A 12,599-nucleotide genomic window follows, 5' to 3' on the forward strand; every position below is an offset into this window, starting at 1 on the left:
ATATATATATATATAAATTTAAATCAAATAACTAATCGAGCCTCAGGGTGCTATCCTCAAGCAGGCATGAGGAGCAGGCTACAAGAGGTCTGGTTCGCTCGTGTTCTAACTCAACACACCCCAATTTTTCCTAATTTTCAGACTGAACCAACATTCCCTGCAGCTGCAACTAAAGTCTGAAGCCACAAAAGGCTTTATACAACTTGTCACATACACAGTAGTAGAGCTGGGCGAGCAATTACATTTTATTTTCAATTATGATTTTGGCTTCCAATGATTAGCAAAACAATAGTTGAGATAAAACGATTACAATGCTGCAGTCCATTTCGCAATGATGCTCACGTTTTGTGTTATAAATCCAGTGCACACCTTTAGCCCAAGTATGTTTTGCTCACATAAGCTCTTTATTTTATGTTCAATAAAAATGCTACGATTAAAAAGTCCAGCGTAATCTATCAAAACAGCCACTTAAAGGAGCATAAAGCTTTGCTCAGTCTGTCACGCACCACCAGTTTGTGTTAACATAGCAAGCTTGTTAAGCTAAGAGCCAATTGTTATGAACAAGCTCAAATGAAAGATGACCTAGCCTTGCTGTTAAACAAGAGGAGTGTGGCTGTGTCATGGTGAGTGCTGTTCTCCTTTAACAGGCCTTGAGAAATGTTTTCCAGTCTGACCGGCACAAACAATGTCTACTCTGTATTATCCCTCTGAACTTACCAAGGTTATCTGCTCCTCGTGGAATAATCACATCTGCATACTTCTTTGTCTGGTGGAAATAAAGATGCATTGAAATTGTCAGACAACATTTTGCCATCATCAGATGCACAATGGAGCCAGACTGATACTTGGGAGTCTGAAAAAAAATCTGATTTTACATATTGACCAATAAATGCACAAAAACATCTGATTACATGTAATTATAATGGACTGTGAAATCTTAATTACTCCATGATATCTTTGGCCTTTCTGCAGTTACTGTTAAATATCAGTCAACATACATTGCTACCCATACACCCGTGAAAAGCTAATCCTGGCTGATATTATTAGCCAGTGCAGTGCATCAGTCACACTCTACTGCACGACAACAGATGTGTTGCATGTTACAAGTGTCACCTACAGGTAAACAGAACTCCTCAAAGGCTGGTTTCACAAAAGTAATGTACTGATTCAGCACTTGCTCCAGCTCTCTCCCACGCTCACTGATGTCTCTTAGAACTGAAACAGAGAAAGCACAAAAAGTAAGATCGACATTAGAATTACAGTAATTTCACAAAATATAAGGACAACATCAATATAAAGCCCACACCTGTAACTGCCAGCATGTGGTAATTTCTTGGGAGAACTTAGCTTTAAAATAGAATCCTTCAGCAGCACATCTACTTCTGCCTTTTATTAACAGTACTTGTATTGCCTTTGGTTAATCTCTAAACAATTAGAGATTAACTGCTCAACAACTACAAGCTCTTACTACACACCTCGGCGTGAGAGCCGTGTGTCTGGGTCTGTGTCGACAAACAGCTTCATTTGGAACAGATCTCTTATTTCCTGCGAGTAGAATATGAGGATGCCCTCAAACAGGACCACGTCAGCCGGATAAACCGTAACAAACTCTTCTTCCCTGGAATGACACAAAAATGTTTCCTCCTTTCTGTTGACGACTATGTTCAGGCAGTTTACACTTGAACCAATTACACAACTGAGTTATAAACATTAAAGTTATGAATGCCAGGAGCAGGAACCCATTTAGCATGACCTGTAATTGGAGACTGAGCATCTCATCTGTAGGAGAACACAACCTTTTTACATGCTACAGAGATAAGCCCTCACCTGGAATGAGTGACAAAGTTGTAAACTGGAATCTGGACAGTCTTCCCCTGCAGGATCTGTCTGAGTGTTTGCAGGATCAACTCATTGTCAAAGGCATCTGGGCATAAGAAAAAGGCAAAGTTGTGTGTCAGTCTTAACCCCAGTTATACCAGCTTAGTGTGCACCCGGGAGCACATGGGACCCCCACGCTGCACGTTTGGTAACCCAGGAAGCCCTTTTGTGTAACAGGTGCTGGGTTCAGTCACTGAGTCACAGAACAGCTGCTTCTGAGAAAGATCTGCTGACTCTGGAGCAAAGTTAGGCTCCAAGAGGAGTTTATGCTTTTGCCAAGATTATCAATGTGGCAGCAAAGCATGTATGTATGTTTGAACTTGCATGCTTCTGTCATCTGTACTAAACCAGTCTCTTATTTATCTCAAAAATGACTGCAACAGTTTACAAAGTCAGGCAGATGGAGAATTTCAAAACCATCTCCTGAATCTGTGACGCAAGTAGCAAACAAACACGCTAAGGTGATATAATCAATACAGTACATGAGCTGCACCACAAACTATCCAGTGTCTTCATACCTGGATGATCAAAGTTGAACTGGCCTTTTTGTGCCTTGGCCTTCTGCTCTGGAGTCAGCACCTTGTAGAAGCTGTCCTGGCTGAGGATCACCACCTGCCGCTGGTGGTGGTCAATTTTGTTCTGTCCCAGCAGCTCCATGATCTTCTCACATACAGATGACTGCAGAAACAAACAAAAGAAGAAGGGTGACTGTTAGAATACGTCACTACATGGAAAAAAAATGGGGTAACTGAGCAGCACCACTACTTTTCGCAGCTATCAACCCAAACAGAAGAAGTGAGAGTTGTTCCATTTCAGTCCACAGAAAACAGACCTGACACTCAGTCACATTACACCCACATATCAGTGAGGATTGGTAATTTTCCACCTTCCCGTATGAGGTCATCCAACACAGTCGTAGGTAAACAACCACGTGGCTCACCACGTTTGTCCTCTCCAACTAAATGAATCTTGTACCCAGTACCGACTGGGCGTTCCCCAGCTGCCTGAGGCTGGGTTCCTTTTTTGTTGACGAAACTGTGCTACAGTGAATTTGGATGATGCAAGAAGTAAAAAGCAAATATTTGTTGTTGCTCTTTTAAAAATGACCATAGCATTCTTTTCTTTTTTATCACTGTAAAATAACACTCAGGTTTTGGAGTCTTGGTCAAACTAAGCAAGCAATTCTCTAGTCACTTGATGGATACTAACCATTTGTCTGTTCATTTGCCAGTGATCAATGGATTATTGGCCATCAGCAAGAAGTCTTAATAATGTATTTTTACTGATAGAACAAAGAAATGTTCTTTGTATTTAATAAGGCATCAGCAGTGAGGCCAATGAAAACGCTAAACAGTCTGCATTGCTAAGCTGAGCCAGGGGCTGCTTTCAGATGAGGTGGCTAAAATGACTTCATTCAATTCATAAGAAGAGGGTCATCTCATCTCACACCCAGGAAAGCAGTGGCCAGCTACAACTGGTCTGTCCTGGTGTCAGTACAGTAACGTGGACCCTGATGTAGCTGCACACACCGCATGTGAATCAGGAAAACGGCCATTAAAAGTGGAAATAATCGACGCTCTAGTTTTAAAAGCCACCCCAGAAAGATTTTCTGTTCAACTCGTGTTACAGACTTACACAAAGAGGGGTTTTGGCACCACTTATAACTAAGACAAAACATCTTCGCAAATAATAGCGTCTATCACCGCGCTGAAACCGAGAATCAGTGCCAGCGTGCTGTTAAACACTGCCCACACAGCCGCGCAAACTACGGCAAAACGAGGAAATAAATTTAACTAGACGGTTGTTAAAGCAATAATATTTAACAACATCAATAATCGTGCCCGACCTTACATTACACAGATCAACCCAGCCAATCCGACCAGGTTTATTTCACCTTATAACGGTAATCCCCACGGAACAAAGGGACGTGGGCGCGAACGTGGTTTAAGAGTCTTTATGCTTCGATTTTCCCGCTGGCGCCTGTGTCTGTTATCATTCATTAAATGCTACATGGCGGGTGTTTCTCTTATTAACTGAACATAGCACTTAGCATTAAGATAACCTAGGCGGGGCGGAAACGCGGCTTATACTGTTTAAAAACAGATTAGCCACCCTAGAGAGAAACTAGCGCTAGCTATTGTCTCATGTTAGCGCACCCGGCACTGCTAGCGTGTGATGGAATTTAGCTAGGCGGCTGGGCAAGCCATCATCAGATATCACCACATAGCCACCCTAAATGGATTTTACCTTGCTACCGACTGCATCCCAGACTAAATGGGGTAAATACGTTTAAACAGATACAAAGTTTAATACAACATGCGGTGGAGAAACATTTTAAGTAAGCCAGCTGAGAAGTGGATAGTTAAACAGAGGATACAGCTGTCAATCACAACTCAACGTCACCTCGCTAAAGCCACGCGGTCAACTAGCGCCCGGCTGCCAACCTCGGCCGTGATTTAGCTCAAAATCTAAATATGACAATTCGTAAATACTGTCAAATTAGCTATCGAGGGTGCCAACCTTGCCACTGGCGGTGCCTCCGGAGACACCGATGAGAAAAGGTTGTCGAATAACATCGGTGTTCTCCTCACTATCCCTCAGATTTGCCTCACTGTCCCCGGCCATTCTTGCAATGTGCTGTGTGAGCTGGCGTACTGGAAGATCATCGTGGTGGAGCTCCTCCCACAACAACACGTTCATGTTTATGTACTCGCAGTTTTATTTACACAAAGTTATTTACATGTATTTCCTAATATAAGTTAATTGTAATGCAGAAAGTTTGTTTCCAATTAAGCTATTAGTTAGTAAATATTATCTTGCGTTCTATTTGTGATTGACGGCGAAACTATCCAATCATCTGTTACGCTAAAACGGTTGCATGAGTCCCGCCTTCTGCTTGAGCTCCAGCAGAATAACAATGTAAAGCTCACCTAAAGTAATGCTAACATATACATTTAGCGTAGATTCACAGTCTTCAAAAGTGCATTTAATGCGAACACTCCTGTTGGTAAGTGTAGAACCAAGGCTAAATGCTATAGTGAAACATCACAAATATATGACAAGTTGAGGAAAAGTAGCTAGCGTATAACATTTTTGTGCACTTTTGAGAAACGCCTCTAATGCTATTCTTTAATGAAGTGATAGTGTTGCAGAGTGTATGGTTTACAGTTATTGACTACACTTACATCATCCTCAGTATGCTCCAGAGGTCCGCTGTGGCCCGGTGCTCCTCCCCTCCCCGCTTTGGTACGATGCGTCTCCACGGGGTCAGTGAACATCACGGTCCCGCTAAACGTGTGGGCTGGGAAGAGAAGGACGAGCAAAGAGAAATGCAACAGGAAAATGTTTACAAACCTGCCACAGGTAAGCCATATAATTATCTGTTACTTAAAAATCAATACTATATGATGTCTCCTAACTTTGGTCTCTGCCGCAAGAAGATGGCTGCCGGGTGATCTCTGGAAAGGCCTCATCTTGATTGATTACCAAAGCATTTTTTAGTTGTCTTTCTGCATAATACACATTTTTACATTTATATATTCAGCACAAATGCTGTTTTTTCAGCAGCATGCTTATTCATTTGCCATAGTGTGTCCTAGAGACACACCTGGCCACTTTCCTCTGCAACAGGTTTTATAGCCATGGAGCAACTTCGGTTATTAAGCCATTATAACTTGTCAGCTGTCATGTACACTGTAGATTTTATGTCTCATTCATTCATTGGGGCTCTTTGTGAATTTAATTTAGGCATCTTAACTTCACCTGTGCTAGCATACAGCCTGTGTGCTAGAGCTACGTGCTTCTCTAAATTCAGTCCCACAGCCTGTTGCCCACAGGCAGGAGACTTACATTTCTAATATGCAATGTGAGAAAGTCTTGCCAAATAAACACTGTGTATTACACATTTCACTTTACAGGGTGAGTCTTGTGCCGTTTAGAGCCGTGTGGTGCCATGGATGTCAATCAGGCTGTGCAGGCTGCCAAATCAGCCTTCGGCCACTGGGATGGAGAGGGCAAAGGCAATGAGAGAAGCTGCCCAGCTTATTAATTTATTCTGTATGTTTGTTCAAGGGATAAAACATCCTACCTAAATTCATTATAATTCACAAGAAGAGTGTCCTTAATGTTTTGTACACCCAGAGTCGTTTCTAGACAGTGACACAGTTTATTTGTCCTCGTTTTCATGCACAGAGCAGGAGAGAGGAGATAGCTCAGATGGAGGTGGTTAACGATGGGAAGTCCATCACGGAGGCTTGTCTGAACGTGCACTCTGCCAGATTGTGCATATACTAGCCGGGCTGGCCAGGACTCCGGCAGGTTGGCACAACTCTGACTCATAATGTTTCACTCCATTCTAGGAGTCTGTAGTCAGGGGGCAAATAAAATAACTGATCACACTATTTAATTACAAGGTTGGAAAGCCACTCATATGATGGTGCATTAGCCCATCATGAGCTATGAGTGACAACCTGATTTGATGGTCTTTATCATTCAGACTACCAGTCTTTAAGATGAATATTTTAAATCAATCTGTTGTTGCCATCATGTTTTAGAAAAAAATATGCAAAATTTTTATGACATCCATCATGAACGTTTTTTAAAAAAAATGTCACATTTTTAACGTTTATTTTACCATGTTTATGCTTCTGTCGTCCCTTTTCAAGGCCAGCATGTCCAATTGCCAGGAGAATCCTCTTTTCTACACATGGAGCCTTTGGGAGTCGACTTTGGTGCTTGAAATGATCCTTTCCAGATAGCTGCCTGGAAATCCGCTCCAGCATTGGCCTGCGGTATGAAATTCTTCTAAAGCTGTCAAGACATAAATCATGACCTTCTATATATGCCTCAGTTATTTCCTCTATCAGGATAGTTGTGCTTTTGACCAGCTATGTTTGCTTATTTATTTAACAGAAGAACTCAACATTAGTTAAGAAGTTACATTGTGGGCCAAGGACAAACTTAAATATTTTGGGTTTGGATATCTGGGATCTTTCAAAAAGTGTGTACATATAGTATTAGATAAGACTGAATTTTTTTCCCTTTGCATGTTTTACCATTTCATATAATTGTCAAATTCATCTAGGTTTGACTTATTTGATATGAACTGCTATAAGTCCTGTTCATATTGTGCATTTCCAGCTAATATGCCAGAGCAATACTGAAAATATTTTAAAGCCATTTCACCTGTAGATGGCACTATAGCAGCATGATGATTTTCCATAGTTGTTGCCCAGTGGTCATGAGAATCAGAATCAGATTTAATGGCCAAGAATGGAATTTCACTCTGGTACAGCAGTTCTCAATGTGGTTTGCAAGGCAACAAGAAAATATGTGAGTTTGGATAAAGAAAAAGAGATACAAAAACACATCTATTTATAAATATATATACACACTGTGGCAGAAGAGTAACTATCAGATAACTATATACAATACAGCCTGTGTCTTTACACAGTTATTCACAATTTTTTGATGTAGCAAGAGCAAATGTTCCCAATTTAGATATTGCCTGCAAATCATAGCCACTTTTTTACTCCTCTTCTGATTCTAACACTAGTTGTCAAAGGGGATTCACCACTATCTGAAGACTTCAGACACATAGCTGAGGTTCCAGCAGTATTGACTTTTCTCCTGCTATTCAGGTTGCAGTGATGAGATGACCTGTGTGAAGGAGGAGATCGTTGGTCCTGTCATGTCTGTGTTGTCTTTTGAAAGAGAAGAGGAAGTGCTGCAGAGAGCCACTGACACCGCCACGGGTGCTGGAGCTTTCACAAGGTACATGTCAGATGGAGAGGTGAGATGAATGAACCTCACCAGCCCATTAAGGTGATTTTTAAGCTCTGAGAAGGTGTTTGTGAAGAATCTAGATTTAGGTTGAAAGCAACAGAATGTATTTGAAGTAGCTAAAGTAAAAAAGTTCAGTATCATAGTCGATAGGTGAGTGAAGGCATGTGCACATGGCAGCGCAGTATCAAACCTGTTAGTATTCTCAAATGTTATTACTTCAGCATTCTTAAAATGACCACAACTAAATGAAGGGCTTTTTACCTTCGGTTTTGTGTTTGTAGGGATGTGATGCGAGCCCATCATGTGGTTGAACACCTCAAGGCTGGGTCCTGTTTCATCGACAACTACAATATCACCTGTTGAGGTGCCCATGGAGGCTTCAGAATGTCAGGTGCAGTCTGCCCATCTTCCAGGCCAAACGTCACAGCCAAATTACTTGTATTACAATTATTTTAGTCTGGTGGAGGTATTGTAGGGTGTTATGTGTGATTTACATCACCAGAACAGAGATTGCACTCATTAAAGGAAAAGGTTGGTGATTTTCTATTTTTTAATTCCAAAACATCCCATACAGAGACTAACGTCCATCAAACCAACAATGCATTTCACACACATTATGGCAAGCACACAAAATTCATTGTTGGTTTTGGTCTCTGTATGGGATGTTTTGAATTAAAAGAAATGGAAGTCACCATCTGACTGAGTCAAACTGTAAGGAATATGCCTAAAACTTTGTGCTCCCTTGCAAAGTGCAAAACTCTATTAGTAACTAATGGGACCTCTGCGGTAAAACTTCCTCATTTAACAACTTACTTTCCCTGCTATGCAGTCACAGTAAGTAGAAGTGGAAGTAAACTTCTGATTCTTACATCCACCAGGTATAGGGCGGGAGAATGGCCAGGTGACCTTTGAATACTACTCCCAGCTGAAGACTGTTTGTGGAGATGGGCAATGTGGACAACCTCTTCTAGGGAACCCAGAGGAAGATGGAGCTGTAAAGCTAAACCAGAGACTGGAACAGATGGTATGAACAGGAACACCACCTCCATCACTCAGGGAAAAATCATCTAACATTAATGCTCAAAATAATGAGAAACGAGATTTTATGAATTGGGCCTCAAGAATAAAAGGACAACATCAGACAGGGAAAGGAAACCTAAGGAAAACAGTTGTGGTGATTAAGGAGAACGTTGGTAACATAACATTAGATTGGGAAATATATTAGAAATAGAAACAAAGTTGTCTGTCAAATGGAGACAGTTTTTTAGTATTTCCTTAATTTTGATAGATTTTAACTACTTAAGCAGAGATGATTTGCATTTTATGAATCATGAGTTGCACTGCAGCAGTTTGTCTTGCCAAATATGTTGTCGCTTATGTACAGAATTAAAAATTAGTTTTTGTACAACAAATCTTTTATAATCAAGTGTTATTTCTTGAAAAGTAAACCAATATATTTATACACAAACAGTAGTAAAAATGAAGCACTTTTCAATCTTTTATTTGTCTATAATATACCCTTCATGTTCACTTTTTGTACAGTATCGTTTAACAGCAAAAGTTTGCATTTGTGGGTAGAGTGAATTATTCAAGGAACCTTCCTAACGTGTCATAAATTGTTACATAACACTAACAGTGTTTGTAAATAGTACAATAAAGGGAAGAATTTATTCATGCTTGTGTCTGTAATGCTGACAGAGCACTTGTCTTGTTGGCTAAATTCTTCTTTTCTTCCTTGCCAGGCTTTTGGCAGCTGCACGTCTCTAAGATTGACAAACAAGTTAATCAGCTGTCCAGTTTTAATATGTTGTGATTTTTTTTTTATTAAAAATTTTTTGTAACCTGCAAACTAATATAAATGTGCATCTAGTAGAAATTTACCTTTGCCAAAGGTCTTGTAGGTTTCTTGAACTGTGCGGACTCTGTAAAGGAACACCAGCGTTGTAAACTCTTTGATTAACGTTACAGTTTTGTAAAAGCAGAAGCACGTAGACTTACCATCTTCAGAAGGCAAGTCATCTTCGTCATATATTTTCTTACGAGGATCCTGGAACAAGGTGTTTGTAATGATAATAAAACAGCCATGTGCACCAAACTGAAAACCTCAGTGAGACTACTATAAAACTGAAATCAGTTATCCTCTTTCTGGACCCACCTTGATTGCATCCCCCTGTGGAGAGTTTCTCTCAGAAACTTGCTTGGTCTCCCTCAGATGTTTCCCTTCCTGGAGCTTCTCCAGTCGGCCTTCTTCGGCCGACACGCAAACCTTTAAGGTGTGAAAGGCTGTATTCACCTCACCCACCCTGAAGTGCACAGGTGTCCCTTCAAACAGCAGGCTGTCACATTCACCCTCCTTGAAGCCTGGTGGTTGGTAGTCAGCAGGGGTGACTTTGAAAGGAGAGCGACAAAAGATGTTCTCACTATGCAAACCAAAAACTGAAACTGGATTCTTAACTGATTCTCTGAGATATTAATGGTGGTGTGTCTTACTGTCATCATAATAGTAAAGCTTTACAGTGAGGCAGACAGTGCTGGGAAGGACAGCCATGTTTTGCATAAGCAGGAAGAGCTTCCTGATGAGCAGCACAGATGCTTTCTTTGTGTCCTCCAGTGTCACCTGCATCTCCACATTGTTGTTCCTGCAGTTTCATGAAGGTTATACTACTATCAAGTCATCTGTGGATACCTATCTATGTGACATGCGCTACCATAGAATGTTCAACCAAACCTGGCTATGTCCATCTGTGGTCTCCTCTCAGTGTATCTGAATTTAAACTGGTAAGATTCAATAATGGACTGCAAAAAGAGAGAACATTTAAATTGCTCCTTTTTGTTAATGGCATTAGGATTTCTCAGATTTTGCCAACTGTGTTTCTGTTCATAAACTTAACACATTTGTTCAATATTTTAAGAAAGAACTTACATTAGGCTCATCTGGCTTGGTGTAGACCTAGATTGTAATAACATGTACAATAACTTTTACAAATATTTTTGATCAATGTAAGAAATGCATCAACTATAAATGGTGCAGTACTGACTTGATTACCTACCCCAATGAACATGAGCTGGAGCTGTGAAAAGGACAGCATTGAACAACAGTAAAAGTAGTGGTCGCATTGATCAAAATGAATAAAAATATTACAATTAATGGATGCATTAACTTACATACTCCTTCTCTAATGCATCAAAGCAGCCCATTATCCTGAAACAAACAAGATTGTAGAAGATAAAAACATACATAAAACAATGGAATTACCTTAAGCCACCGAATGCTGATTATTACTGCAGAGTTTCAATTTTTCTTAACGTGGCTCTGGTCTGGTTCTGGGTTGAGCAGCTGCTGTGGTCAGCAGGCTTAAACAAATTCTGATAGCACTGAAGCAGGAACACTAATTACCATTTCACAATTTTTCTGGCACCGGGGGTGGTGCAGTCTTCCCGCAAAACCTTGATGCACAAATCTGGTAAAATGGCAAACAACAATTGAAAAAAGTACATTTACAAATAGAAAACCACCATCACTACTTCTACATATGGCTTGTTGTGCTTTTTCAGCACGTTTTCTGGGACTATTTGCTATGTGTTATACAAGTGTTTCTCCCCGTTCATTAGGTAATGTGGGGTTCCAAAACAGTTGTACTTAGGCCTACTGCACAGAATAAAGAGCTCAGAATCAGTCTTCTCTAATCACTGAGAGAGAAAAAAGGTTCTATTACATCCTGTAAAAGGGCCAACACATGAAAAGCGCTATTTTTTGTAACTTTCCCTGTTTGAAATACACCGCTCAAAATGTACATCGCTATTGTTTCCATTTATGTTCACCCTCCAGATATCTGGATATGTAGGCGTCCTCCGGGAAAATCCCTCTGAGATAGGTGATGGAGGAGACTGCCACAGCCACCATCCTCTTGACAAAGACGAGGGATTCTTGCTGGGTTTTTATGTCGTTCAGGAATAGCCCTATCCACTTAAAAATGAAAAAAGACGATGATTGCCAGGAGAAACCATCTTAGCTAACATTTGACTTCATGGCCACATGATGGCGCAGTTTTACAGAAAAAAAACAAGTTAAACATTGATTCATAAATATAACAAACTGAGCAAATAAACCCTTTAATGTATCATCTTTAGCTAGTATGTTGTGTGGTCAAACCTCAGCAGTTTCCTCCTTGTTCCTCTTGATACACATCTTCCCGGCTGACATTTCTCTCTTGTTGCTAAGGGTTAACTCAACTAGCAAGATATTGCTATTGCTAGCGCGCTAATGCCAACAAACTAACCAGCTGAGCCGATAAAACTCTTTTACTCCAAATTTACTCCCTAGTCGCTAATATTTACGGCACTTCCCTATTAGACGTATCGTAATAATTCTGAGTCCGTTTTAACTTTGAACGAGTTTGAATAGTTAGTGAAAGATTAGCCGCTGCCAAATGAAATGGGGTGTTTAATCGTTCCCGCCAAAAATACTTTATAATACACTATAGCTAATATCAGCTCTGAGACGGCATTTGTCCAGATTTTACTTAATACTAGTAGAATGACAGCTGGACCCACTTTAAAATAATTGGCTCTTGATTAGTTCAGATAAGAGGTCAAATAAACATTAAAACTAGACTAATGGATTAAAGTGTTTTGTTTGCATGTTTTCACTATCCAGACCATACCCAGGTATGTAAGATGCATACATACATACATACATATGTACAGTGGGTACGGAAAGTATTCAGACCCCCTTAAATTTTTCACTCTTTGTTATATTGCAGCCATATGCTAAAATCATTTAAGTTCATTTTTTTCCCTCAATGTACACACAGCACCCCATATTGACAGAAAAACACAGAATTTGACATTTTTGCAGATTTATTAAAAAAGAAAAACTGAAATATCACATGGTCATAAGTATTCAGACCCTTTGCTCAGTATTTAGTAGAAGCACC

General features: G+C 40.2%; 2 protein-coding genes and 1 long non-coding RNA gene across 6 annotated transcripts in view; 1 reads left to right on the top strand and 2 right to left on the bottom strand.

Moving 5' to 3' along the window:
* The window catches only part of uck2b (uridine-cytidine kinase 2b), a 5,681-nt gene extending 1,101 nt beyond the window's left edge, over positions 1-4,580 (bottom strand). Inside the window, exons 1-6 of the mRNA XM_020618338.1 lie at positions 4,399-4,580; positions 2,397-2,556; positions 1,828-1,924; positions 1,476-1,618; positions 1,118-1,215; positions 718-766 (exon numbers count right to left, since the gene is read on the bottom strand). Of these exons, the coding sequence (XP_020473994.1) occupies positions 718-766; positions 1,118-1,215; positions 1,476-1,618; positions 1,828-1,924; positions 2,397-2,556; positions 4,399-4,578 (727 nt within the window). The 5' untranslated portion in view covers positions 4,579-4,580. The remainder of the gene's footprint in view (positions 1-717; positions 767-1,117; positions 1,216-1,475; positions 1,619-1,827; positions 1,925-2,396; positions 2,557-4,398) is intronic.
* On the top strand, positions 3,779-9,075 carry LOC109970636 (uncharacterized). 4 transcript variants are annotated; one of them, XR_002276441.1, is made up of 8 exons: positions 3,779-4,157; positions 5,075-5,241; positions 5,796-5,934; positions 6,070-6,195; positions 6,543-6,668; positions 7,518-7,650; positions 7,944-8,053; positions 8,541-9,075. It is a non-coding gene; the product is annotated as an uncharacterized LOC109970636 (long non-coding RNA). The 4 variants fall into 4 exon arrangements; XR_002276442.1 differs by lacking the exon at positions 3,779-4,157 and adding an exon at positions 4,522-4,584; XR_002276440.1 differs by lacking the exon at positions 3,779-4,157 and adding an exon at positions 4,661-4,885.
* Positions 9,076-9,147: 72 nt separating this feature from the next.
* zte38 (zebrafish testis-expressed 38) lies at positions 9,148-12,186 on the bottom strand. The gene is made up of 12 exons (XM_020618337.1): positions 11,816-12,186; positions 11,485-11,629; positions 11,060-11,123; positions 10,828-10,864; positions 10,713-10,733; positions 10,586-10,612; positions 10,391-10,458; positions 10,153-10,301; positions 9,818-10,050; positions 9,661-9,709; positions 9,544-9,584; positions 9,148-9,425 (listed from the first exon to the last, which is right to left on the bottom strand). The coding sequence occupies exons 1-12, from the start codon at positions 11,864-11,866 to the stop codon at positions 9,378-9,380; spliced, it is 933 nt and encodes a 310-aa protein (XP_020473993.1). The 5' UTR covers positions 11,867-12,186; the 3' UTR covers positions 9,148-9,377.
* Positions 12,187-12,599: the final 413 nt, after the last annotated feature.

The sequence above is a fragment of the Monopterus albus genome, unplaced genomic scaffold (genome assembly GCF_001952655.1).
Source record: "Monopterus albus unplaced genomic scaffold, M_albus_1.0 scaffold204.1, whole genome shotgun sequence".
NCBI classification, from domain to species: Eukaryota; Metazoa; Chordata; class Actinopteri; order Synbranchiformes; family Synbranchidae; genus Monopterus; species Monopterus albus.

Bases quoted from the DNA above. Each gene is read 5' to 3' on its own strand.
- zte38 (XM_020618337.1), bottom strand. From the start codon at position 11,866: ATGTCAGCCGGGAAGATGTGTATCAAGAGGAACAAGGAGGAAACTGCT. The intron at 10,865-11,059 runs GTAATTAGTGTT...TGTTTGTTTCAG, and splicing joins GCCAGAAAAATTGTGAAATG to GATAATGGGCTGCTTTGATG. The intron at 9,710-9,817 runs GTGGGTCCAGAA...ACCTTGTTCCAG, and splicing joins CACAGGGGGATGCAATCAAG to GATCCTCGTAAGAAAATATA.